Below are 27,426 nucleotides of genomic sequence, written 5' to 3' on the forward strand. Positions count from 1 at the left end.
TTGGATGTACTTCTTGATCTAAGGTTTTATGAGACAGATTTAGATCCTTAAAATAAATCCCACTTTGTTCTTAAGTTAGAGTGGTTTTCTGTTACTTCCAATTAAAAGGCCTCTCGTAAAACACCCAGCTTTGCTAGAATCAGCTTTTAGCACATGTCTTTCCCTGGTCCGGGTTTTGGGTTTTGTCATTTCTGACTGCCTGGGTGCTCTGGTAGGTGTACTTTTCCTGGTATTGCAAGGACACTGACCTCCTTCACCGGCCATTTGAGGTGGGTGTGTGGCTTTAGTCATGCGCTTCACACGGGGTGTGGTTGGGTGATCTGCACAGAAATGCTGCTTCACACTCATGTGATGGGTTCTGGTGGAAGTGTCAATGAGGCTTTTAATAGAACTGCCACCCAGCAGGCTGACCAGAAAAGGGCTAGAATTGAGGAGATTCAGAATTGTCCCTGCGAGGGAGACTTCTGGGTTTAGGGGGACTTTTTGTTTCAAAAAACACAGAATAGTAGATGGAGAAGGAACCTTAGGCAGAGTCCAGCTCTACCTCTTCTTTCTCCAGATGAGAATCCTGACCCCCTGAGGGGCTGATTGGTTTGCCAGGGGGTGGAACCAGGACTCCCCACCTGCAGCAGCGTGTTCTTTCCCCAACCCCATTCTGCCTCTAGCACTTTTTTCATGAAAAGAATATTTAGATTCCTGTGTAGGGAAGGAAAAAAAATCCTCTGCCCTCTGCGTGTTTCCAGCTGGGCCTAGGAATTACAATGGCATAAGACAGATTAACAGGTGAAAAGCATCCAAGTTTTATTAAATTTTTATGTGTACGTGGAGGGTTTCACAAGAGAATGAGGTCCCAAATAAGTGACCAGAACAGAAAGCTTTGGATCTTCTAGATAAGGAAATGGTACATTTGGGGAGAAATGGCAAGGCAAAGGGGTTTGGGTTAGGGGCAGTAAATTGTGGGGAGGTTACTAAGATATATATTGGTGAGGGAAGTTAGTGGAAGAGGAGGAGAGTTATTTTAGTGTATTTGTACAGATCCATTTCGGTGGTGAATCCAAGTCTCTGGTGATAAGGATGTGCTTTTCTTCCTGATACAGGGAGGGCGGGCACCTCTCTCATGGAAGCTTTTATAGAAAAGGGGAGCCCGGACCATTCTTGCATCTGCTGTTTCTTAAGTGCTTTCAGTTAAAAATAGTCAATATGCCAAAGCGGCATATTTTGAGGTGGCACGTTCTGAACTCCTTCACCTGAGATCTTGCCTTCTGCACTGTTTTTTGGAATATATCTAATAAAGTACTTATACCACATATATGGCTAGGGATTTTTATGGTGCTTGTAACAAAATTAGATATTTATTTTAATTTTTAAAGCAAATTGAAGAAAAATATGAATCCACAGGTAAAGTGAATGAGTAATTTTTTTTTTCAGTAGACTTCTATGCATGGTGTTTGTCTAACTTCAACCTAAGTTATCTTAGCCTGTGTTTGTTCTGACGGCAAATAAGCCATGATAACCTGAACTTTTTTCACATGGGTAGAACCATGATAAAATCTAAGTTTTGTCTTTGTACCACAGGACCCTTTAAATCACATTGATTACACACATGATTTCCATATTTACTTCCTAAAATGTTTCTCTCTTGACCCTTCAGTACTCTGTGTGAGATTATGAGCCACTGTTTTGTTCCTGTCATGTCCGTGCTGTGTCCTGGTTCACACCATTGTCTTGCCTGGTCTGTTGCAGAGGCTTTCTAGCCTCTGGGGGGACCCCTGTATTGCATTTGCTCCAAAAGATGGTCTCTAGAATTTCTCTTTTAGTTTGCAATGGACAGGGTATTGGTTTTTGGGTGTGTGTGGTTTTTTTTGTCAGCTTTGCACCCATTTCTCTTTCTTTTGAAAGCAGCCCTTGGATTTTCCTTTGAGGACCCAGCCCCATTCAGTGAGTGGAGTTTGGGTAGGGCCGACCCCCCCCCCAAAGATGGACACTGTATTCCACTGGTCATAGCATTTACGTTGGTAATGGGTGATGCTGATTATGGAGAAAGCTGTAGCTACCAGACCTTTGATGGAACTATTGGGGAAGAAGCATTCTGTTTGCACAGGGGAGCCTAAGCCCCTGATGTAAGTCTTAAGCTGTTGATGGCCATCTTTGCTACAGTGTGGAGAGAATCCCCATGAGAAAGAAGTCAAGAAGGGGAAGGTAGTACTGAGAGATGGTATCATTTATTCTTTGGCACCAGCTGAGCCTGAAGCCAGATGCACCTCTTTACTTTCCAGTCGAGTGCACCAATACATTCTTTTTCGCTTAAGCCAGTTTGAATTGGGTTTCAGTCACTAGCAACCTCAAGCGTACTGGCTAATGCATGGCCAAATCGCTATTGTCCTTAAAAGGTACTCATGCTTTTTTGTTACATGCAGAATAAATCCAGCCTCTTTTTGGCTTCAAGGCTTTTTATGATCTTCCCCATTTTAGCCTTCGCTTCCCACTCTTCTGTCATACAGCTGACACTCCTGTGGTGGTGCTCTCGTTGGCATTTCCTCATGTACCTCGCACTTTTACACCTCACTGCCTTTGTACCTCTCCTGCCCTCACCCATGTGGAATGCTTTCACCCGCATGGTGAGATCCTATGTATTCCTCAAAACCACACTCACATGTTACCTTCATTAGGAAGCCTTTCCTGGGCCCTGAGTCAGAATTAACTTGTGGCATCTTTGTATTTTCTTGACTCTGTATTTATACCTCTATTACAACACGTCCCAACCTGTCTTCGCTCTCTAGTTGAGAGGTCAGCTTTACGTCCTCGCCCCTACTCCCAAGCCTGCAACAGAGCAGGCGCAGTAGATGAAGACGCTCCACCAGGGGTCTCCCGGACAGTCCGGTGTGAATGTGCCTGTCCCCTCCGCCAGATGGCGCTTTACTTATTTTTGTTTCCCCGGATCACCGAGGAGGGCTGAATGCCTGGCACACAGTGGACACTGAATAAAGGTCTGTTAAACCGGGGACTTGGTCTCCCTTTGAAACGCTCTCACACTCTTCACAGTGATTTTCATAATATAGATTTGGGCTTCCACTTTTGGTGAAGGGCTGTAACGGCTGTTGGAGTGGACAGACTTCCCGGACGTGGTTCTTAGAGTTTCCATTTGGCTTGATGATTGCCGCTGAACTTGCCTCTTTGAATCAACTAGACGGTAGGAGGGAGAGAATGAGAAGAAAAAGTGGGAATGCCACTTGACGAACCAGGGTTCCGTGGGCGCTCCGCTTCTCTCCTCCTCCTCTTCCTCTTCTAGAGCAAAATGCTGCTCTAGAAGGTCTCTTTCTAGATCCTCTGATGACTTCAGGTGTTCCTGTGCCCCCTTCTCTCCTCTTCCTCCCTGCTGGGCTACGTGAGCACAGCCCTAAGATCCACGAAACAGCAAGCTTACGTTTAAGAAGTGGGATATCTGGGCGCCTGGGTGGCTTAGTTGGTTAAGCGACTGCCTTCGGCTCAGGTCATGATCCTGGAGTCCCGGGATCGAGTCCCGCATCGGGCTCCCTGCTCGGCAGGGAGTCTGCTTCTCCCTCTGACCCTCCTCCCTCTCATGCTCTCTGTCTCTCATTCTCTCTCTCTCAAAATAAATAAATAAAATCTTTAAAAAAAAAAAAAAAAGAAGTGGGATATCTGCATCAATATGTAAAACACGTGCGACATGAGTCATGCCTTTGTATTTATAGGGACGCGTCCAACTTTTTGGTCTGCAGGTTCCCTGACAAGGCTGAAAGTAGCAGACTTTATATACATGGATTATTCTTAGATTAGTGGCCGCCACTGCTGTTTACAGATCCTGGCAATGTTTAGGACTCTGCTATTTTTAGATTCAACTAACATTGCCAAGGGGACACTCTGTGCCCTGCACTGTGCTAAGTTCTTTCTCTTACATGAATTCATTTGTCTTTTTTAATCTTTGGAACAACTCTGAAATGTGTTAGCTATCTATTGCCACATGAGAAATGACTCAAACTTGGTGGCTTAAAACCATAACATTATTATCTTACGGTATCCGTGGATCAGGAATCCAGGCACAGTTTAGCTGGGTCCTCTGGCTCTGGGTCTCTCACAGGCTTGACTTGAAAAGACCTCTTGCCCAGCTCATTTATGTGGTTGCTGGCAGAATTCACTTCATCTCTCCCTGTGGGCCAGAGGCCTCCCTGGGTTCCTTGCCACACAGACCTCTCTAGAGAGAGGTTCACGACATGGCAGGTGGCTTCATTGAGCTGAACAGGTGGGAAAGAGCGAGCTAGAGAATGCTAGTAAGGTGAAACTCACAGGCTTTTGCAACCTCATCTTGAAAGTGATGTCGCATCATCTTTGCTGTATTTTATTTGTTAGAGGCAAGTTGCTAGGCCCAGTTCGTACTCAAGGGGAGGGAATCACACAAGGGTGTGACACCAGGAGTCAGAGATCACTGGGGACCATATTGGAGGTCTACCTATGACAGAGATAGTTTAAAGCCCATTTTACAGATGAGAAAATTGAGATGCCATTAGAAAAACAGATGATTGATGATGTATGTATATGTATTGATGAAAATTCATGTCTCTGAGCTGTATTTCTCAAGCGTAGGTTGGCACATGTTTTCAGCCTCCTTAGAGGTTTGACTTTCCCTACCAACCCATAGAATCTGCCCCTGTGTCTTCTAGAACATTGCTATGCGAAGTGTGGTTCGGGGACCAGCAGCATTGGCTTTGCCTGGGAGCTTGTTGGAAATGCAGAACCTCAAGCCTTGTCCCAGACCTATGGAATGAGCATCTGCATGCCTGGTGATCTGCGTGCACAATGAAGTCGGAGAAATGCTGCTCCAGAAGGTCCCTTTTCTAGGTTGTCTGATGACCGCAGGTGTTCCCACGCTCCTCTGTCTGCTGGCACTGCTCGTTGCTTGCCCTTCAGCAGTAGTGGGGAATATGACCATGTATCGCTGCATGAATTTGAAAACTAGAGGAAATGAAGCCCCTGAAATGAAGGCTTCTTGTCACCTACTGTCTTGTGTAACCAACAAGGGAAGAGGAACAAAGGGTCTCTCTCCGTAGTCTTAGGTAGAACAGGAACCCCTGGCCTGCATTGTGACAGATGGCAGACAAACGTGAAAGTTGACATTTGGCTCTGGAGTGAACTAGAGCAAATTGGTCCAGCAAGTGAGCCTTCCTAAATTATTTAGGCAACCTAGATGAATCTGCAAAGCATTATGCTATGTGAGAGTAGGCTGGCACGAAAGACCACATATGGCATGGTTCCGTTTCTATGCAGTTCTAGAAAAGCCAAGACTATAGTGACCCAAAGCATTTCAGTGGAGACAAGACAGAAACTTACTACACGGAGGCCTGAGGGAGCTTTCTGGAGATGGGACCAGACTGCATCTTGACTGTGGTGGTAGATACATGGGTGTGTATACATTTGTTAAACTCATCACAATGTACATTTAAATGGCTGAATTTTATTTTATATAAATTAACTTTCCATAAAGTTGATGGGGGGGAAAAGGTAAGTAGGAGTTAGTAGCCTTCAGGTCGTGGTCCCAGGGTCCTGGGATCAAGCCCACATTGGCTCTGTATTCCTTGCTGTGCCCCTGTCCCCATTATATCCTCCCAATCAGGTGACCAGTGCATTATGAACCCAGCCAGACCCAGAGGCCGGTTCCCAGAAGGAAAAAGTCCTGCTGAAGCAGCAGACAGGGAGATTTGATTTATACTAATGAGTGCATGGATAGGAAAAAACCTGACACTCCTGAGAAGTGAAAATGAGGCGGTTTGCACCTCCAAGGGGGATGTCACGTGTGAGCTAGAGAGTTCAGTGTGGGCACATGGGCTGTGGAAGATTTGTAAAGCCGAGAAGAGCTGGACCCAGCAAGGCATCCCTTACCGACTAAATAGACAGCATCCCGAGAGGCCTCCCTTCTCTAAGAGCATTGTCATTTTGGGAGACAGATCAGGCCCGCCTTAGTGTACAAAAGATCACAATCAGGTGGGGTTGGGTAAGGCAGGAAACCTTACTGTAGTCGTTTATATGCCAGAAGGTTCTGGCAACAGCTCGGATGTCACATGATAATTATTGACTTCACATGATTTTTTTTTTTTCCCCTTTGAGAAAATTTTCTGAGCTTTTAGTGAGGTTTGATATAAGCGAAAGGATAGGATTATCATGCAGATTGCATTGTTTTTTCAAAATTAAAAGACTATTTTTTTTCTGTTTTTTAAAAAACTCAAATAATATAAAGTCCTATTTCCCAAGGCTCAAGAGAAAAAAAACAAAAAAAATGTGAGGTCAAAAAAAATCACGATTGACAGTTTGGTGTGAATATGTTCTCCCAGCCTTTTAATGTTGCTACAAACCTACATTTTTTTGACTAGGACTGTACCGTAATACTGGCCTATAACCACCTTTTTTCACTCCTCAATAGGTCCTAGATCTACATGGGTCGATACATTTTCATCTTATCTTTTCAGGGGCTTCACTGTAGTCCATTGTATGAATATGACTATATTAACCAATCCCCTGTTGAGGGACTTTTAGGCTGTTTCCAATTTGGGGTTGTACTACAGAGAACTCTGGTAACTGGTTCTGCCTAGAAGTCTTTGCACACTTGTCCAATAATCTCTAAGGGATAAATTCTTGGATGTGGACTTGATGGATTGGAGAACAGGTATCTTCTTAATTTTGATAAAATTTGACAAAATGCCATGCATAAATTTATCAGCTTGTTCTGCTTTCAACAGTGTGATAGAGCGTTCTTTCTCCCAAATTATCACCAACTCTGGGCTTTGCAGATCTTGGCTAATCTGATGGTGAAAAGAAACTTATCTTAATTTGCATTTGTTTAATCAGCAGTGATTTTGGGTCCACTGTCAAATGCTTATCAGCCACATGCATTTTTTTTGGTGAATTCGATATTTTTCTGATAAGGTATTTATTTTTTACTTATTGAATTATTAGAGCTTTTTATATATTAAGTATACTAGCACTTTGTCACATATTTTGCATGCAATGAAATCTTTCTGGTAACAGCAGAAAATATCCAACAGTTTACTTACATAAACTCTGTCCCCCCCCGAAAAAAGAAACCCCCACAAAACTGATGATTGTTGACACTCTATTAGTGTCCTGGGGATGTCATAACAAAATATCACCAACTGGATGACTCCAAACAGAAGTTTATTCTCTCGCGGTTCTAGAGGCTAGAAATCTGACGTCCAGGTGTTGGCAGGGCCGTGCTCCCTCGGAAGCTTCTAGGGGAGGGCCCTTCCTTGCCTTCCTTGCCTCTTCCAGCTTCTGGTAGCCCATGTGTTCCTGACATTAGACACTATAATCTCTACCTCTGTGACCTTCTCTCTCAACTGTACCAGTCCTGTTGGGTCAGGGCCCACCGTCATGCCCTCATCTTAACTTTATTACACCGGTAGAACCTATTTCCAAAAAAACTTGCATTCACAGATACCAGGATTAGGACTTCATATCTTTTTGGGGGACACATTTCAACCCACAAGAGACACCCATTATGAAGTGTCTGCTATTGCCAGCAAGCTATAGACTCTGTAAGGACTGAGGCTGGGTCAGTTTTGTTCTATATTCTAATCCCTGGTCCTCAGTACAGAGTCCAGCAGGTTGTGGGAACTCCACAGGTTTCTTAAAGAATTTGACTTTCAGGAATCTCTGGCCTTTCAGAAATTAAAAGATGTGTACAGAGAACACAAGATGGCCTTTCAGGAATTAAAAGATGTGTACAGAGAACACAAGATGGCCTTTCAGAAATTAAAAGATGTGTACAGAGAACGCAAGACGTCAATTCTTTCATTTGAATTTACATTTAACAATTAAGATGCAAATACAAGTGGGAGACCTGGACTATCCAGAAGAAGGAATGTCTCAACTTTCTGAATGATTATGTTTTCTTTTTTTTTTTATTATTATGTTATGTTAATCACTATACATTACATCATTAGTTTTTGATGTAGTGTTCCATGATTCATTGTTTGTGCATAACACCCAGTGCTCCATGCAGAACGTGCCCTCCTTAATACCCATCACCAGGCTAACCCATCCTGCCCCCCTCCCCTCTAGAACCCTCAGTTTGTTTTTCAGAGTCCATCGTCTCTCATGATTCATCTCCCCCTCTGATTTACCCCCCTTCATTCTTCCCCTTCCTGCTATCTTCTTCTTTTTTTTTTTTTAACATATATTATTTGTTTCAGAGGTACAGATCTGTGATTCAACAGTCTTGCACAATTCACAGCACTCACCATAGTACATACCCTCCCAATGTCTATCACCCAGCCATCCCATCCCTCCCACCCCACCCCCCACTCCAGCAACCCTCAGTTTGTTTCCTGAGATTAAGAATTCCTCATATCAGTGAGGTCATATGATACATGTCTTTCTCTGATTGACTTATTTCGCTCAGCATAATACCCTACAGTTCTATCCACGTCGTTGCAAATGGCAAGATCTCATTCCTTTTGATGGCTGCATAATATTCCATTGTGTGTGTGTGTGTGTGTGTGTGTATATATATATATATATATATATATATATATATATATATATATGTATATATATATACACCACATCTTATTTATCCATTCACATGTCAATGGACATCTTGGCTCTTTCCACAGTTTGGCTATTGTGGGCATTGCTACTATAAACATCGGGGTGCACGTACCCCTTCGGATCCCTACATTTGTATCTTTGGGGTAAATACCCAGTAGTGCAATTGCTGGGTTGTATGGTAGCTCTATTTTCAACTTTTTGAAGAACCTCCATACTATTTTCCAGAATGGCTGCACCAGCTTGCATTCCCACCAACAGTGTAGGAAGGTTCCCCTTTCTCTGCATCCCTGCCAACATCTGTCGTTTCCTGACTTGTTAATTTTAGCCACCGAAGGAGTATGTTTGCCAAGGAGTGTGCTTTAGGTTCGCCTAGCACCTGTCTTAAAAATGAGTCTTTGCACATATGCAGACAAGTACATAGACTAGAACCACATTTATTGACCAGAATTATTAGGTTGGGTTAAACAGAAATAAGACAGCAGAACACTTAAAAATCCCTCCATTTTTTTCTTTGTATCATAAAACACAATTGACAATTTATTTCATAACCATGGCAAATAGAGCCTAGTTTACCAAATGCCAGAATTTGCTCCAGAAACTTACTTTCTAAATTATTTTTTGGCTCATTTCCAAAAATAATTTCCATTTACAGAGGACTCACAGCCTCCAAGTTATCCTGCAGAATTCCTATATCTAATCTTTCTTTAAAAAAAATTCATCTCCTATAAAATATATACTTGTTACTTTTTTAAAAGTTAAGCATTTTCTCTAGGGATTTCTATATTTTATCTATAATGTCTCCAATCCCTCACACTTTCACCAAAGCTAGTCAAATACAGTCATTTGGGGCTAGGCCTTGAACACCTGCTTTGCTCTACTTTGAGCGGCCATGGTTCTAGTCCAAAAACAATGGGCCAGTGTTTTAAGTCCTAATGTACGGCCACAGAGATGAGGTATTTTAATTAGAACAGAAATAACATTTTGATCTGGGCACTTTATCTGAACTCATGCATAGTCCAAATGTAAAACTGAGCACCAAAGCCATTATTCAGATACATACATTTCCAGCTTCATGGGTTTGTGACCTGTGTAGTCCTGTGCTTGGTTTCATGTTCTGCTGTTGCCATCTTGAGTTTCTTAATAATTTTTGAATGGCAAGCCCCCACATTTCCATTTTGCATTGGACTCTGCAAATTATGAGCTGGTCCTGGACACATACAAAATCTGCTTTGACCTGAATCATCTGACTTGTAATCTCTGTTTTCATCTGGCAGTGAAGATTGAGTTGTGGGTAGTTCCCCGAAATCTCCTCCCAGGAGGAGATGACCCTGGTTCTAGAATGTTTTCAAAGATCTAAAAGTGTGGGTCATGTGATTCCCTGGGAGTAATGAAGGAAGGAAACACACAAAGGTGATTTTTATCGGCAAAGCTGAAGAGTTAATGTTCTACCTTCAGTGAAATATGGAGGAATGAAGCCCAGTGTGATGTGTACCAGCCTAAGAACCTGTTCGTTTGAAGAGAAAATAGGTATGCCCATGTGCCAATAAGCTAAATATAAATACATTCCTCTGTAATTCTTCTATCAAAGATGATGATTTCAGCAATTCAAATCTGTGCAAGGCCACGCTCCACTGCTCTTTATAAGAATAATGAATACATCCTCTTCTGAATTAGAAAGCATCATTCTTCCTATTCTTCTTCAAAAGAATGGTGGGGAATAGTTGTTGTAAAAATGCCATAAAACATCTACCTTCCATTAGGACAGAGGATTAAACATTTCATTACAGGGCATGGTCCTCTCTACAGGAGGATAGAGTATGATTTTAAAAGGACAAGTTGTCAAGGAAGAGTTCTTTCTAGACCCCTTACGAGCCGGAGGAAAGGCTCAGCAGGCAAGGAAGCAGAGTTACCTATACCTTCAAAGGGCTTTTGCATATACAAAATGAAGGGTTTGGGCTACACCGAAGTCAAACAGGTATCTATTTAGAAAAATTTTAAATTAAATATCTATTTATATCTGATTGTGTTTAAACGTAGACACTGTTAACAGAGTTATTTCTAGGTAAAGTAGTAACTATACGTAATTTTAAAATACTTTATAAATAATGTAACGATCTTTCTCTACGGTTAAACAACGCTTCCAATAAATAGCAGAATATTTAGGAGATGAAAATAGTTTTTAAAGAAGACATTTCAATTTCTAGGAAATCTGAAGAATATGTCAGAGTTTCAAAGTCCTTTAAACTGAGAGATGGCCAGGGCACGTAGTGTTCTTCCTAACTTGAAGTACTGTTTAGATCTCAAAGACCTTCTTCCATTGAAAAAGAAAGAAAAAACTGCTTAGGCTAAAATTTAAAATTAAGGCATTTGGAAACAAATCCATACTTCCTAGAATGTCCTCTTTAATAATACAGTTTAAAAAAAAAACTCCACCAAACATTTTTACAAATAAGTACCTAAAATTCCAGTAACCCTAGAGGAGAAATTGTTTTTCAACTGCTGTTTGAATTCTAGGGTCGATGTGTTCTTGAGGATTTCACAACTTGGGTAAAAAGTTGTGGGAGGGTTAGCCATTAAGGAAGAAGGGAGGCAGGGAGGAAGATAAAAAGGTAAAAGAAAAAAAGAGTCCCTTTAGTTTCCTCCTGTTTCCACGGTAGCAAAGGCTGGGGTAACTATACTTGACAATTTACTCTTGGGCAGAGTTGAGACTAATGGTCTCATCTCTGCTATTCCTCTTTGTAACCCTGCAGCCAGACCAGCAGGGAAGGGTCAGGGCACAAAGGTTCAGGTTTTCCAGTGTGTGTTTGTACGTCTTGGTTGTATACTGTAAAAGACCCTAATTACAAAAGACAATGGAAAGGCTAAGTCTCCTTCCTTTGCTTTTAGCAAATCGCTAACCTCTCCAGACATGGAGGGGGATGTTTGGAAGTGTCTTTCCGGGAATGAGAGAAAGGTTATGGTGATGACATCTTTTTCTCTCAAGGGCTTGAGGAACCCAAGAATAACCAAAATTGAGAGTAAACCCAGATGAAAAGAGATGTCACCAATTATTCTCAAGAAGCACTCAATAATAAGATAGTCAAATCAGCAGGCACAATGAGGAAGTAATGTGTTCAAACTAAGAATGTTCTCCAACATCACCGAGGCGAATGAGAAAAAAAGAAACCTGCGCATAAGCCTAAAACCGAATGTGGCTTAATCTGACATGCCAGTGTTTTCTTCCAGTGAAGAGTTCAGCCAGGAACAGGGCTGTCTTTCTGAGGTGCCAGCCTTCATGATGTCCTGTTACATTTTAGATCCGAGTTCGATGACAGACATGCTGACTTAGAGCTTTAGGACACGAACTAGTTTTGCATTCTAGCCCGGAGAATTAGGCTGAATGTTTCTCTCCTTGTTTGATGCCCAGAACAAGATGCAGGAACCAGTTAAACTGCACCGTCCATCCTTTGTCCCTGCAAACTTCGATCTGATCAAGGAAATACTTCTTAGCTTCCTCCTCATTCTTCCCCACTGTTAGGGCATCCCGAATATATTCGATATCTTCTTTGCTTGTTAACTGGGGCATTCCCGTCATCAGCATCATGGAGAACAGGATGATCAGCAGGTTTGTGTGGTGACGAAGGGCTAGGTAAGCCTTGACGCAGACGTCCTGCATAAAGGAAAACAAAGTGCTGTTACCGTTGTTGCATTAACTAAGTGGGCTGAAGACCATGGGGCTGTCCTGAAATTTACATGGCGTTATCTTGTCCTCATGGGTGGAAGCTGTCACCAACAGGGCAGGTCGCTGGCCTCAGATGGAAGCCTTGATGAGAACGTAAGACTGTGTTTATACTCTCTGGAGCACATTACTGTCGTCACCTACGTCCAGGCTGTGTTCAAGGAGAACTAATTGATACTCTATGTTTCATCTTTTTTCTTACTCTACCTTTTACGTCCATTTCTTTCCTAGGAAATTGAGGGTGGAAATTTCTGTAGTCTCTAAAAAGGGATGAGTCAGTTTTTGAACACCATACTGGAAGCAATAAACTTTATATAAGTGTAAATGTTTGCCAAGGGCTAATGGAATCCAGAGAAACGATGGAAATGTGGTGTTGGAGATTTTGTTTTCATCTTTATTTTACAATTTGTCCTATTCTAAGAAAACAGATGTATTAGCGTTTTGCTGACACACAAAACTGTTGAATAAACTTGGGAATTTTAATATAAATTCTGAATACTGAGTGAGAAAGAGAGCTTTAAGCAAATGCTTTGGCTGGTGCCTCTTCCAAAAGCCTTTGAGCAGATGATACAGGTGAGTAAGTCCACTTAGGAAGCAAGGCATGCTTATGCTAATTAAATGGTCCCAAAGCATAGAAGAAATTTCAAGGTTCACAATTTTACAGCATGAGAACAACCCAACCCTAATATCGTAACTTGGCAAAGATTGCGTGTTAAAGAAAACTGAAGTTAATGATTACAGATATAGGGGTGCCTGGGTGGCTCAGATGGTTAAGGGTCTGTCCTTCGGCTCAGGTCATGATCCCAGGGTCCTGGGACCGAGTCCCGCATCGGGCTCCCTGCTTGGTGGGGAGCCTGCTTCTCCCTCTCCTACTGCTCCCTCTGCTTATGCTCTCTTTCTCTCTCTGTCAAATAAATAAATAAAATCTTTAAAAAAATGATTACAGATATAAATATTTCAAATACGGAGTAAAATACTAAGAGAATAATACACTATCACCAAAGAGAGTTTATTCCAAAATTGCAAGGACAGATCATCATAAGGTACTGTATGAAAACCCACTTCTGATTTTTTTTTTAAGATTTTATTTTTAAGTAATCTTTATACCCAGCATGGGGCTCAAACTCATAGCCCCAAGATCGAGAATTGTATGCTCTACTGACTTGAGCCAGCCAGGTGCCTCCGCTTCTGATTTCTTAAAATAACATGTTATTTAATATGTAACTAAAATGTAATGTAAAAGGTAAAATTGTTAGTATTTATTTATTTTAAAGATTTTATTTCTTTATTTGACAGAGAGAGGGGGAGAGCAAAAGTAGGCAAAGCAGCAAGCAGAGGGTGAGGGAGAAGCAGGCTCCCTGCTGAGCAGGGAGCCCGATGCAGGGCTCAATCCCAGGACCCTGGGATCATGACCTGAGCCGAAGGCAGATGCTTAACTGACTGAGCCACCCAGGCACCCTGATTGTTAGTATTTACAAATAACTTCACTGTCTCCTGGAACACCGAGGGGAAAAAACAAAAATACGATAGTAACTAGTTTTCATTAAACTAGCTTTTTATAAAATTAATACATAGGATGCTATAAATCAGAGCCACCAGTTAGAACGTATAGTGAAAAGACAGATGCTGTGAATAATGGCAACAAAACACCCCATGATTCCTGGGATAAATACATACACAAACCCTGCAGAGCCCGTTTTTTAAACATGTAAAAACTTACTGAGAAATATGTGAAAACTTGAACATGTGGAGTGATGTAGCATGATCCTTGGAGAGAAGACTATTATAAAGATGCAAATTCTTCTCAAGTTCATCTATGATGAAATTTCAACAAAAATTCCTATTGGATATTTAAACCCAGATATGGTTTTAAGTTTGTCTGGAATCATTAGGGCCCGAGAGAACATTTTGAACAAGGACAGTAATGAAAAACAGTGCTTGGCATGTGAGATACTAAAACATATTATAAAACTACAGTATTTGAAACTGTGGGAAACAGTACCTACTCTTACCCCCCCCCAAAGATAACACATTTTGTAGATGAGAATGGAAAGTTCAGCATACGGATCTGACTACATGCCACATGTAGTGTATAACAACGGTGACTTCTCCAATTAGGAGAAGATCTGTTATTGGATAAATGGGGTTGGTACAATCAGCTCATCATTTGGGGGACAAATAAAGCTTACCCTGTGTAATACGTGAAAATAAATTCCCAATGCTTTAAAGATTAAATACGCTACCTTTCATCTTTTTTCTTACTCTACCTTTACGTCAATTTCTTTCCTAGGAAATTGGCAAACATTTAAATAATCAGAGTGGGAAAGGCCTTTATGAAGATCACTTTCCAAGGTGCAAGCTATAAGGCAAAGGTGGAGAGATTATGGAAACATTACTGAGGGGGAAGAAATAGCTATAAACAACAATAGAAGAGATAAACAGCAAGAGAAAACATTTGCAACACGACAAATCACTCTTCCATTACCGGCCCCCAATAGCTCTCACAAATCAGTAAGAAAGAGTGGATAAATAGTTGGCTAGACCTATAAGCCAAGGATATAAATGCGAATTCACACTATAAGACATAAAAACAGAGAATAAACATGAAAAAATACATTACCTCATTAGTAAACAAATAAATGTAACAAAACGAGATGGAAACATTCACCTACCAAACTGGAAAATCTTAATTTTTTTTTTAAAAGAATAATATCCAATGCTCACTTTTCATGGGCTGACAGAAGGTGGGAATAGGTATAATTTTACTAATGGACAATTTGATAACATGCATCAAAAGCTTTAAGTTACTAATAAGTGTTCTAGAACTTCATTGCGTGACCAATGCCTTTCATCAAAACTCAAGGAAATGTACACGCAAAAAGGCCCAGTTCTGCTGTAGGTGAATTATGCCTCAATAAACTGGATTTTAAAAATGTCTATATCCTTTTACCCGGCAATTTCCATGCTAGAAATTCACCTTTAAAAAAAATTGGATCATTTTTGCAGTACTTGGTCTACAAGAATATTCAGCAGAACGTTGTTTAAAAATGCAGGACCTTGAAGGTAACCTGGATATCCTACAAGTCGGGGTTGATAAAAAGGATTAATGAGAGTCCCTCCAGCTGCGTGCTTTCTAACTGCTGGAGTGAGATTGGACAGGAATATGGAATGACTGTGTAACAGTGTCTGAGTTAAAAAGTGGGCATCAAACAACACATGTAGTGTAAGCCCATGTTGGTAAACGAACACAAAATATTTATAGAGAAAAAAGACTAAGGTTAACAGGCCAAATGTTGAGGTAGTGAGTTTCCTTTTTGCTTTTGGATGATCTTGTCTGTATCAGTTGCACGTGGCCGGCTGAGAGTCGCAGTAATGGTGGTCATGCCTGTGTTATTCTGTACGGCAAGGCTGGACCATGGACGCATCACCCTGTGCAAGTAGAAAAGCCCATGGACTATTCTGACATTAAGCGAGACAATATATATAAAATGCCTGGCCCTGGGGCCAGCACATGGTGAGCGTTCAATAAGAGATCGTATCTCCTTTCCCTGCCTGGAGGGGAGATCGCTCTGTATCTCCTCTCTGCCTACTTGCCCTGGAGCTGGAGACTTCCAGACCCAAAAGCCTGGGCTGTTCCTGCCGTGGCCCCAGTGCATTCGGGATCTTACATCCTTAATGACTCCACTTATGGCCGGAAATCACTACCTTTTGCTCATCCGGAGGACCCACCAAAGTCCCTCTCATTTCTTGGTAATTACACAAGGGCAGACCTCACCGTGGGGCAACTGGCTCATTAATTGGTCAGCTCACACGATTCTCACAAGGGCATAGATGGAGATGCCTTTTGATTTTGAATTAGAGTACATTCTGATTTCTGATTATTTTCTAGCCTTCTGTGCACTGGGGGCTCCAGGCACACCACTTGCTGTCTGAGCTCACTGTGTGGTCAAACTCTTTAATAGAAAATTTTTGAGAAGGAAAATGAGTCTGGGGCCAAGGTATTTTAATACCAATCCGTAGGTGCTCAGTGTATATTTTTAAGTGGAACCCATGGATTCACTTGTCACTGTAGCACACGGAAATGTATTAAAGAAAAAGAACTGTCCTGCGTCTCTGTCTCTCTCCCTCTCTCAGGACATCTCATCTACCTAAGGCTTGAAGTTATTCAGTTCTGATTTTTACTGTGCGTGAAGGGTCATGTCTGTGAGGAAGAAATTTCATCCTCAAATTGCACACCCCATACCAGTCAGGCACGATGTGTAAATTCCGACTGGCAGCGCAGACTTGGAGCCTTCATTAGAGATGTAATTCTCTTTGGCTCAGCGACAGTATGGAGTCGGGGTGAGAAGTGCAGTCACACTTCGCTGCCTGCATTCAGCTCTTGGCTTTATTACGGACAAGCTGCTTGTCATCGGAGAAATCACTTAACCTCTCTGGAGCTCAGTTTCCTCATCTGTAGAATAATAAGAAGAATAAGACCCGTTTCATAGGGTGGTGGTGAGATTTAAGTGCCGTGTGAGTGGTTGGCAATTATTAATAGAATGCGAAGTTGCATTATTGAACACACACTTCTCGACGCGGAGGTGGGGAGCAAGTTGGAAGCGGATAGTGGCCTGGCTGCATCTGCAGGTGGTTCTCCGCCCCCTCAAGCCCCAGAAGTTTCATTTCTGCCCTTTGTACTCAGCCACGGGGTGTGTGTGAGAGCACCCTGGCTATGCTGCGTTGGGCTGGAGGCCTGTGGTTTGAGGGACTGAGGATGTGGCTTGGGGAGCTCAGGGGGAATCACAGAACACAGAAGTGACTGGCTGGAGCAGCAGAATTTTCCCTTCTGCCAGGACTGCCTGGCACTGACCTCAAACATCCTCTTCCTCTCCTTCTCAGCTGCCTGGGGAAGGCTGTATGATATGGAGTGGAGAAGAAGGGGTAAAGGAAGAATCCGATTTCAGGAACTCAGTGTAATGTACTTGTTAATGAGCGTGAATGTGGGGAACGCTGAAATATTGTTACTGTTAGCCGGAATGCTATCCAGGAGTAGTTAATAAATAGATTGAGCCTACATAGCACATCAGCTCTTAATTGCATAGTTGATTCAAATGCCTTAATTATAGCATCTAGTACCAAAGGAAAGGCTTGTCTTCACAAAGCTACCACTCCTGTAAGTCTTGGGAACCAAGGAATTCATTACCATTTCAGGGTCAAAACTTGTTTCGTTAACTGGGCCGAAAGTAGTTCATTTAACAGAAAGCTTTCTATACACAGTCTACTAATTTCTTCCCTTTTTTTTTTTTTAAAGATTTTATTTATTTGAGAGACAGGAGAGAGAGCGGGAGTGAGAGCAAGCACGAGCAGGGGGGAAGGGCAGAGGCAGAGGGAGAAGCGAATGGGACTCCATCCCAGGACCCCGAGATCATGACCTGAGCCAAAGGCCTTAACCAACTCAGCCACCCAGGTGCCCCAGTCTACTAATTTCTTAACCACCAATGAGCTCTGGCTACTTCAGACTGTCCAAGGTCATAGGGAATAGGCCTACTTTTTCTTAAACCAAACTCCTCCATTCTCATCTAGAAACAAGTGGAAGTGAAATATTACTGCACACACATATCGACAAAAATGAGGAAGTAACCCCAGGACTACAAAACAGGAACCCCAGGGCCGAGAGGGAGAAAGAGGAGAAAAACTCCCAAAGATTCATCAATGAAAAGCAGCGTCCGCACCCACTGACTTTTTCTAAGTAGTAAGGCTGCCTCCGTCTGCTAGAGGAAGGAGGCAGTGGAGAGAAATAATATTTCTGTCAGAGAGGGTTTTATTTTGTATTAAAAAAAAAATCAATGAATTGGTTTAGGCGATGCCTTTAGAAGTTATTTTGGCAAAACCGAGAGACACCAGTTAGCAGACCTAATAATGCAGGAGGAAGCATTTTCTGGTAAATCTGAAGGAAGAGTGTGTCTGACACTTGGCTGTGATTTGTTGTGTTTGAATTAGGAACCTTCTCTCTAAGGACCTCTTAAAAATGATTCTCAGACCAGCTCTGTCTACCAGGGGAAGGGCTGTGTTGCCATGTTCTCAAGTACTTAGAAACTTCTTAGAAACCTACAGGTTACAATTACACTGTCCTTCATTAGTCAGGTATTCTAAATGGACTGTCTGTAGGGGTATGTGTGTGTATTCTAGCCTGTTCCAGAAAGGACTGAAGGTGAATTATATGGGTACCCAGAAGTCAAAATAACATTAATCTGAAGTGGGTAGAAAAAGGAAAGGAAGGACAAAGGAAATGATCACAGTGGGTTTGGGACAAAGACCAGTTCAACGCTTATACATCACAAACACTATATACTTGCTATGGACGATCTTAAATATATCTGTAACCAAAAGGAAAATCAAACCCCTTACTTCATCCAGTGTTCAGAGGATTTTAAGAAACTATTTGTTTAGGAGAAACACAGACTTTCTAGAGACTATGACCTAATAGTGATTTCGCAAGAGGATCTCCATAAAGAGTACACTTTTTGAAACATAGGGAATAACACCCTTAGTGATACTCTTTGGGGAGACAAAACAATTCTCTACAAGAAACTAAACATTGAGAGAAGATGCCAGTTGGGAAGTTATTCTTGATGTTTAAAAGTCACAGGGGTCCAATATCTTAGGCACTGAGTGACCCTGCGTGCTGGCGGATTAACACATCAGTCCAATTCAAGGCCATCTTCCGAGGCTGTGTCTGGGGCAGATTCCACACCAGTGGATTCCAGCGCCTACAGATGACAGATGCTGGACCCTTCTCTGAGGCTATCTCACAGTGGATAGTACAGTCCTGAGCATCTGATTCGGGCCTGGAGAGAGGCGGCTGAGCTTGACCGTGTTAGTGGTCCAGGGTGCAGATCCCAAGAGGGAATCCTTTCTCAACTCAGTGTTTTATGGGCAGTTCGACACATAAACTTGTCATCTCCCTGTTGACCTATAATAGGCCTCTATTACAGTCATTTGTGTTTCATCAATTGAGCTCCAAATGACTCCTTTGCTTGCTCTCTACCCGTCCCTCCCCCCCATCCAGCCCTTGCATTGCCTCAAACTGGATGCAATTTTCCTTCCTTGACCCAAATTTCACCACACATTCCCAGCTATACCTGTGTTCCATTCATACTGGGTAACTGTACTTTTTGTTCCTAAATACTGATACTAAATACTGACTTCATGCCCCGGCTAATGTTACTCTTTTTGCCTGGATGTTCCTTCCCTCCCTGTATCTGCCTCGCAAAATGGAACTGATCTTACCATCAATGCCCGAAAAGAACCCTTCATTCACAGTCCCTTTCTAACTAACCCTCAGGGCAGGAATCATGGCTCGGTCTGCAAACCACTTTTGAAATCCTTGGAACAAAGCTGTGTGTGTGTGTGTGTGTGTGTGTGTGTTCGTTCGTGCACGCCCGCATGCACGCGCTCGCCTCCCGCCATGTGCTGGGGCTGTGCCTCTCTGCTCCTTGTCACCCGGGCCCAGCACAGAGTCTGGCACACTGTAGCTAGTCTGCAAACCCAGGATGAATCAATGCTGAATGCGCAGCAGGCCATTTTGGCAAGAGTCATTGCTTTAAGAGGAGGGTGGATTAGGGAACGTCATCCCGGAAGGGTACTCAACCGTAAAGGCATCTTGCCTTGCGAGCACAGTCCTGAGCCTTCTGCGGGCCTGGCACAGTGCCTGACATGTAGCAGATAGTACGTGTGTGTTGAACTAGTGTGCTCTCTTGGATACGGAAAAACAGGGCCTGGTGACTACCAGAGGATGGAGCAGGAGGCTGAGAGAGTGCAGCTGGGCAGGTGGTAAGTACAGCGAGTTCTCAGTGTAGACGAACGCAGGGTTACCAGCACGAGGAAGGGCGGTCAGAGGGCAGGAGTGGGGAATACCGGGGAGGGGGCCGCAGTCCTCAGAAGTGTCAGATGCTAGGGTCCCTGTGGCGGGCGTTAGGATAGTACTTGAGGTTCCAGCAAGGCAAATGGCAGGAGGAAGCAGGGCCCCAGTCCTAGAGGCAGGTTAACAAGCAGGGCCCTGCTGGAGAAACTGAGGCAGAAATAGTTGAAAGAACCTGGGATCCAAGATGAGAGCATGATGACAGCGGAGATGGTTCTTAACAACCCAAGTTAGGACTCCGCACGGAGAGCGGGCGCGGGGCTGAGCCTCCCGGGCATGGGGCCCGCACTGCCAGTGGTGGACACCAGGGGCGTCCGGGGCCTGATAAGGCTGGCCCCCGAGATTAAAGTAACACAACGAATAGGTGCCAGAACTCTCTCCTATAAAACGCTTCTTAAGAGTGACATCTAGGGGCGCCTGGGTGGCTCAGTCATTAAGCGTCTGCCTTTGGCTCAGGTCGTGATCCCGGGGTCCTGGGATCGAGTCCCACATTGGGCTCCCTGCTCCCCGGGAAGCCTGCTTCTCCCTCTCCCCCTGTTTGTGTTCCCTCTCTCGCTGTCTCTCTCTCTCTGTCAAATACATAAATAAAATCTTAAAAAAAAAAAAAGAGTGACATCTGGGGCAAATGCCTTTTAAGTGTGCTCATCGAGCCACCTGTTTTGCATAGATGTGCCCGGGAAGGTGTTATTTGGCTTCCCTGGTTTCTTTCGCTTTATGTAACATACATTTGCTCAGTGCCTACTGTGTGCCAAGGACAGGCAGGAACTGCCCCTCCACCCTCTCCCCTCCTCTCTGCCCTCTCTCCTCCACGACCTACTGAGCGCTCACTATGCCTCAGGCCCCACAGGAGGGATTCAGGTCAGACGTGGCGCAGCTGCCACAGACTTGTACGGACAGTGATATGCTGTCCCAGGTGCAGGGAGGGGCAAAGGATAACGCCAGGGCCCCCACGTAGGAGACTGCTCGGAGGAATGACATGGAAGCGGAGACCTGAAGGGTGTTCCAGGAAGAAGGCCACCGTGGCCTTGACCGAGTGAGAGAGTGTGGGGAGAGTGCCATGGGGTCCGGCTGGAGAGGGCAGGGGCCCCCTGAGTGGAGCCTTGTAGGGCAAGCTTAGATACTCAGGTTTGCTTCAAAGTGAGGTGAGAAGCCACTGAACAGTTTATAGGGGGTAACACTGTATCTATTGCTTCAGTTCAGTTTTTAACCAAATCCTGATTAATTTACAACCTTCTCAAAGGCCAAATAATAGAATGAAGGAAAAACACTCAAATGTTAACAGTATTATTTTTGGAAGGTGGGTTTTTAGTATCTTCCTGATATTTTTAATATTTTACTGACTTAAAACACATTTACTGCTTTTAAAATTGGGAAGAAGCCCCACGTTCTTAGATTAAAAAAAGGGGGAGCCAAATTTCCTTTGCTAATGATATGTGTTTGTATGTCATAGAGGTTCTAAAACCATTTAGTGAAATTTAAAGTACAGTGGTTCTAAAATCAATTGTCAGTGGGTAAAATATGGTTTTGTCTTTTCACTCTTTTGGTAAGGGAGAGATTTTTCAAAAGAGACTTTATTTATCAAAATCATCATCATTGACATGTTTCTGTTTAGCACCTGGTGTCCAGGATGCTGCTCTGAAGGCTAACGGATGTTCTTGGTTTCAAATAGTAAGCATGCCTTGGTTTTGTGCCTTTTTGTCTGATTACAGCTTGCTCCTAAAGTCGACCCCATTTGGAAATAATTTATTAAGATGGTCCTGGGCTTAGCAAGTATTTTGGAAAAAAGGAAGAGGGGAGATAAAGCAGTGCCTTCCTCTTTCAGTTTCCGGCCTTCGAGCCTTTGGCCAGGAGTTAGGTATGTTTTCATGTCTTTGTGGAGAAGGCTCACCTCACCCTTAATGAAAAGTGGGTCAGCTTTTCTTCACCTTCCCTAACAGGTTATTCAAATGTGCTGCGTGCATTAGTTAACCTTATCATTCCAAATTAGCGGTCTGCTGGAAATGAGGACACCTTTGATTCAAAATGTAAATATATACAACATTTCCCAGCCTACTTAAAAATGGCAGCTTTATTATACAAGATCCTGTGGCGCTATTTAGAGAGTTTAGAAACATACTCCCAGAGCTTGAAGGACTTTTCATCTCAAAAAAGGAACATAAAACTAAGAAACAGGATAACTTCTGGAAGGCTTGGTAGTATGTTAAAAAAAATTGTCACAAGGTCTGAGTCAAATGATGAAAAACCTGCTACTCATCTTTGTCAGGCTGAAACTTTAGGAAGCCTGTATATGTATAATTGTATACACACATGGGTATGTGGTCAGCTTTTTTCCTGTTGTGAGTGAGGAGTGTGGGGATAGTATCGGGGCGGGGGGGCAGACAAGGGGGCAGGATGGCGGGGCAAGCAGAGCTTGGACCCCCTCCCCTTGCTCTTTCACCAGAACACCTCTACTTTTTTGTGTTTTGTATATTGCTTGTATATTGCTGTTGTGCTCTCATTTTTTTTTTTTAAGATATTATTTATTTATTTGACAGAGAGAGACACAGCGAGAGAGGGAACACAAGCAGGGGGAGTGGGAGAGGGAGAAGCAGGCTTCCCGCGGAGCAGGGAGCCCGATGTGGGGCTCCATCCCAGGACCCTGGGATCATGACCAGAGCCGAAGGCAGACGCTTAACGACTGAGCCACCCAGGCGCCCTGTTGTGCTCTCATTTCTAAGAGGGCTTCTCAACTTAAAAGTTTTCAAAGTTCGAAGACCCATTGCAATATACGTGACAACGGAGGCCGTTGGGTATTGGATTTCGGCTGTGCTCTAGGCACTGGGATGAGCATCCTACCTATTCTGTTCAGATAATCCTGAAAAATACCACATGAAGGAGGTCTTCCTGTTGCCATTCTTTACAGAAGAGGAATCCAAGGCTCTGAACAGATGAGTACTTTGTATCACATGCAGAGATACTGAGTAGCGAGCCAGGATCAAGCTGTTTGCCTGCTCCAAAGCCCATCTTTCAGCCACAGTGCTGTTCTGGATCTGGGCTTAAGGCTCAAAGTCCATGTATTCACAGATACTTAAACTGCAGGCCTGTACTCTAGAACACAGACACGTAAGTACAGTAAAATTCACGAAGGTGTGTTTTTAGCAGTGCACACTGCCTAGAGGTCACTTTGGCGAGGGAGGTCTCAGCGGTTTGGGAAAGAAGCTTTGGTCACAAAGGACAGAGCAATGGTCCCAGACGGAGAGAATAGTGCAAAGGCTCCCTGCAGAGGGTCGTTGCTTTGGGTCGAAGCTACCTGGGACAGGGAACGGCCTTTCCTTGGCCTCCCACGTCCAAATCTTCATTAAAGAATATTCTGAAGCTTAACAATGAAGAAGAGTAAAGGGGGAAATACTGCTGGGATTTTAGGGGTGGCATGGGCCCTGTGGGGGTCTACAGGAACAGGAGAGATGGGCAGTCATTCTGGGGAAAACCACTGAGCAAGAGAAAGAGAACACACACACAGACAGCAGGAAAGCCTGTCGGTGAGGACGGACTCCTGCATGCCCGACTCCCAATGGCATGACTGCTGCTGTGCATGAGGCTATGCGGATGAACCCCCTCCTCTGGGAGAGAACTGAGGGTCCCCCTCTTCTTTAAATGGTAAAGTTCTTCAGGTTTTTTTTTTTGAACCATTTTTCTCTTCCAGGAAGTTGTCAAAATATGTGATTTTTAACTTTAAAGAAAAACAGGACTGAAATGTGTCAAATCCCTGGAAGTAGTCTGAAACCCAGTTGAGTTTACACAGAAACACACACACACCCCCCCCCAAAAATCCTAAGACCATCTGGCCCCAGAGATCTCAGTTTCTCTGATAACACTCCCGGAACCGTGGGAGGATTAAGTCCTGTAATCAAATCGAAATCAGCCAGGAGAACGAACAAGAACAGACAGCTTTCAAAACAATACCCATCTCCCAGTTCCTGTTGCACTGAATTGCAGGGCCCGGGCCACCTCCCAAGGATCACGGGCGACTCAAGAAGAGACTCCGGAAAAAAGATTTGTTTCTGAAACGCTAATTGCAAACCAAAGTGTGCTGAAGAGGCCCTAAGGCTGGGGGACAGGGTGGGGGGGGGTCCTTAATGGGGACCCAAGGCGCAGGTGCAGATCAAGTGCTCACTCTTCGCCTCCACTGATCTGTTTCGTGTTTGTAGGGGTACCATGTCGGTATTGTATTGGCAATTAGATAGTAATTTTCAGTTCTATTCATTCACAGTTATTAAATTTGCAAGTGTGAAAATTTTACTCCTCGGGTGTTTGAAATATTTGGTAGTCAAAAGTGGATGGAGACCAGGAAGGAATGAAAAAGAGAGGAGGACGTGAGCCCCCCGGGGAGATGGGTTGCCCATGTCAGAGCTTGTGGGCTGGTAAGCAGGTCGTGTCAGAGCTGGTTTTACCACCTGCAGACATGTTGACAGGATTTCAAATGAGAGAAGGGACTGTCCTTCACACACAGGAGACAAGAGTCCAGTGGTGCTGCCACCATGCCCTCTGTCGGTAATTTGATAAAGACACACCTGTAGCAAACATCAAGAGAAGCTCCCACCTGTTTGAGCGTCCTGGAAGGAACAGGTAAAATTTGGTTGTTCCAGGCCCTGGCTTGACTAGAGAAAGAACTATTTGGAGGCACTCCTCGGTCAAGCCCCTCTTCAGGACAGGGAGCATCCCAGTGTCCTGTATCTGCCTGTCCCACTGATTACGGAATGCTTTCATTTCGCTTGCCATTTGGTTTGAGGTGGGAGGTGACAGAGGAGTGGCATTTTGCACCTGGGGATGGAACGGAGGAAACAGGGAGGCCTGAGGGTGTCTGCCAGAGAGGGTGGGCAGAAAAGCCTCGGTGGAGCCGGAGGTGGGGGGCTCCTGTGCCCGGTAGGCACCCTCTGGTTGGTGTTCCCGGAGGCCAGGAAGCAGGAGGCCAATTACCTGAAATTTCTGGAAGTACAGGCTTGTCTTCTTTCCAGAAGTTCCCATCACAAACAGGAAGTCTGGGGTTAGCACAAACGGCACTCTCTCTTTATTAATGCCCAGGAAACTTTTGTAATTCCCAAGAATGTGTCCAAAGTCAATATGAAATAGGTTTCCTTCGGAGAAGAAAATGTCTGACATCATTATAGTGGCCCAATCGCTTGTAACAACACTTTGGTTTGTTTATTTCCTGAAATATTTTTTTCTAAGATGCCTGAAAATGAGCTATCTTGGGTGAGAGAGCTATTTTTACCCTGTTTTATCAGCTTGTAATATTTTTCAGCTTAGCAGGTGTGTGTAGTGTAACCACAAAGCACTCTTTGAACCAAGTGTGTTTTTGATATCCTTCTGGTGTTCTTTAAATGACAGCCAAATGCCATTAAAAAAAAATTCTCGACTCGTCTCAGAATTATTCTTAGAAATGTTAAGTCCAGATGCTCTGGCTAATCTGTCATCATTATGCCCGGGACTCTCTTACGCCCTTTATGTGACTCAGGATACACGGATGGTTGGCGCTGCTTGGGGGAAGGGCACTCACATTTTACTTTTGAGTAGCGCCATAGAAATAAACCTTTTGAATCCCCTTTGACTCCATTTCCACCATGATTACCATCATCTCCTGTTTAGATAGCCCATATCACACGTATGGTCCATAAATGCATGGCGTCTTTTGCTTCTCACAGAGAGTAAGCAATTTATCCCAGTCTGGTGATTTTCCAGGCTCTACTCTTCAGTTGGTCCAGATTTCTTAGAGAAACCTTTCTTGGCACGGTAGCCAGTACTGACCACTGTCGGGGCAGTCAGTGAACTAGTGACGAGGGGTAGGTTAGGAAGGCAGAGCGTTTCAGATGTAAGGACATCTGGGAGTCCTTGTCGTCACTTCTCTGCCGCGTCGGACGCCACTGACCACACCCGCCTTCCCCAGCTTCTGGCATACGCCCCTACCCAACTTTCTAGCTGCTCTCTGGCTTTTCCTTGTGAAGTCTCATTTTTGGCATCTTCTTCCATTATTCTCTCCCGGGTCCTCTCTCGGGTGATCACAGCGTCTATGTCCCTGCCCAGTAATGACTTCTAGATGTGTGCTCCCACCTTGAACCCTGTGTAAATATCACTCTGTGCAGAGGGAAGGGGAAAGGGGGTTAGTACTAGTTCAGTGGGGACAGTGTTTGAGTTGGGGAAGGTGAGAAAGTTCTGGGGGATGGTGGTGATGGCGGCATGGCAATGTGAGCATTTAAAGCCATTTAACTACACTTAAAACCAAAGTGGTACATTTTGTCATATATATTTTACCACAGTAAAAAACAATAATAAATAAACTCACCTGTCTCTGTGATCATAATATTGTCGTTGTGCCTGTCGCCTATTCCAAGAACAAAGGTAGCCACACAGTAGCCAGCGCAGGAATAAACAAATCTCTCCACGGCTGCCTGAAACTAATTAGAAGGTGTCCGAATATCAGTTGTGTTCTAACTACAAAGAGCAGCCCAAGTCAAGTACAGACGACTTCCAAAAAGGCACCGTCTGGGAACCATTTTCAGAGAGCAGGTAGGTTGTGCCTGATTTCATTCACCTTCTATCTACTAGGTGCCGACTTTCTCATCGTTCTCCTTATGTTTTAGGTGAAGAGTCAGTGACTCACAAGAGCAGGCGGAGGAAACAAAAGTCAAAGAGCAACAGTTGATCAAAGGGTTCATTTCCGCTCCATGCATCGCTTGCCGACAACGCCACAGAACCCATAATTGTTTCTCCTTCATCAGTGAACATATGTTTTGCTTGTGACCACTTCAAGTATGCACAGGTTCACAAATCCACATGTATAGCAGGCTAATAAATGCTGCTAATTATATTTCCTCCCCAAAAGGCTGCTAACCATGCAAATGAGAAGTGCTAATCCTGTGCAGCAGAACTTGAAACGACAGCCAAACAGCCCAAGCACGCAGCTTGAAGGATGCAGCATATGTCCTTCAGAAGGATGCTGGAACTGACATTTGCCGCATCCATAATTCACCGTTTAGATGGGGGGGGGGCAGTTAATTAGCAATTTGCTGATAGGATAGGTGGCATTTCCCAGGTAGGGAGGTACACGGTGACTACATTTTTCTACTGAACAACAAAAATGGACTGTCCTAAAAAGTACCAACATTATTTCATAGAGCCAAATTTTATGCAAAGCATGCCTGATAATCAAAGGAGAAACAAATGCTCACAGCATTCTGAACGGAGCGCC

The 27,426-nt window shown here is 43.7% G+C and overlaps 1 protein-coding gene across 1 annotated transcript in view; it reads right to left on the reverse strand.

Annotated features, from left to right (window-relative positions):
- Nucleotides 1-11,950: 11,950 nt before the first annotated feature.
- The window catches only part of PIK3CG (phosphatidylinositol-4,5-bisphosphate 3-kinase catalytic subunit gamma), a 29,501-nt gene continuing 14,025 nt past the window's right edge, over nt 11,951-27,426 (reverse strand). The window contains exons 8-10 of the mRNA XM_021682902.1: nt 26,521-26,632; nt 25,158-25,315; nt 11,951-12,229 (exon numbers count right to left, since the gene is read on the reverse strand). Of these exons, the coding sequence (XP_021538577.1) occupies nt 11,951-12,229; nt 25,158-25,315; nt 26,521-26,632 (549 nt within the window). The remainder of the gene's footprint in view (nt 12,230-25,157; nt 25,316-26,520; nt 26,633-27,426) is intronic.

Source organism: Neomonachus schauinslandi, chromosome 12 (assembly GCF_002201575.2).
Source record: "Neomonachus schauinslandi chromosome 12, ASM220157v2, whole genome shotgun sequence".
Lineage (NCBI taxonomy): Eukaryota > Metazoa > Chordata > Mammalia > Carnivora > Phocidae > Neomonachus > Neomonachus schauinslandi.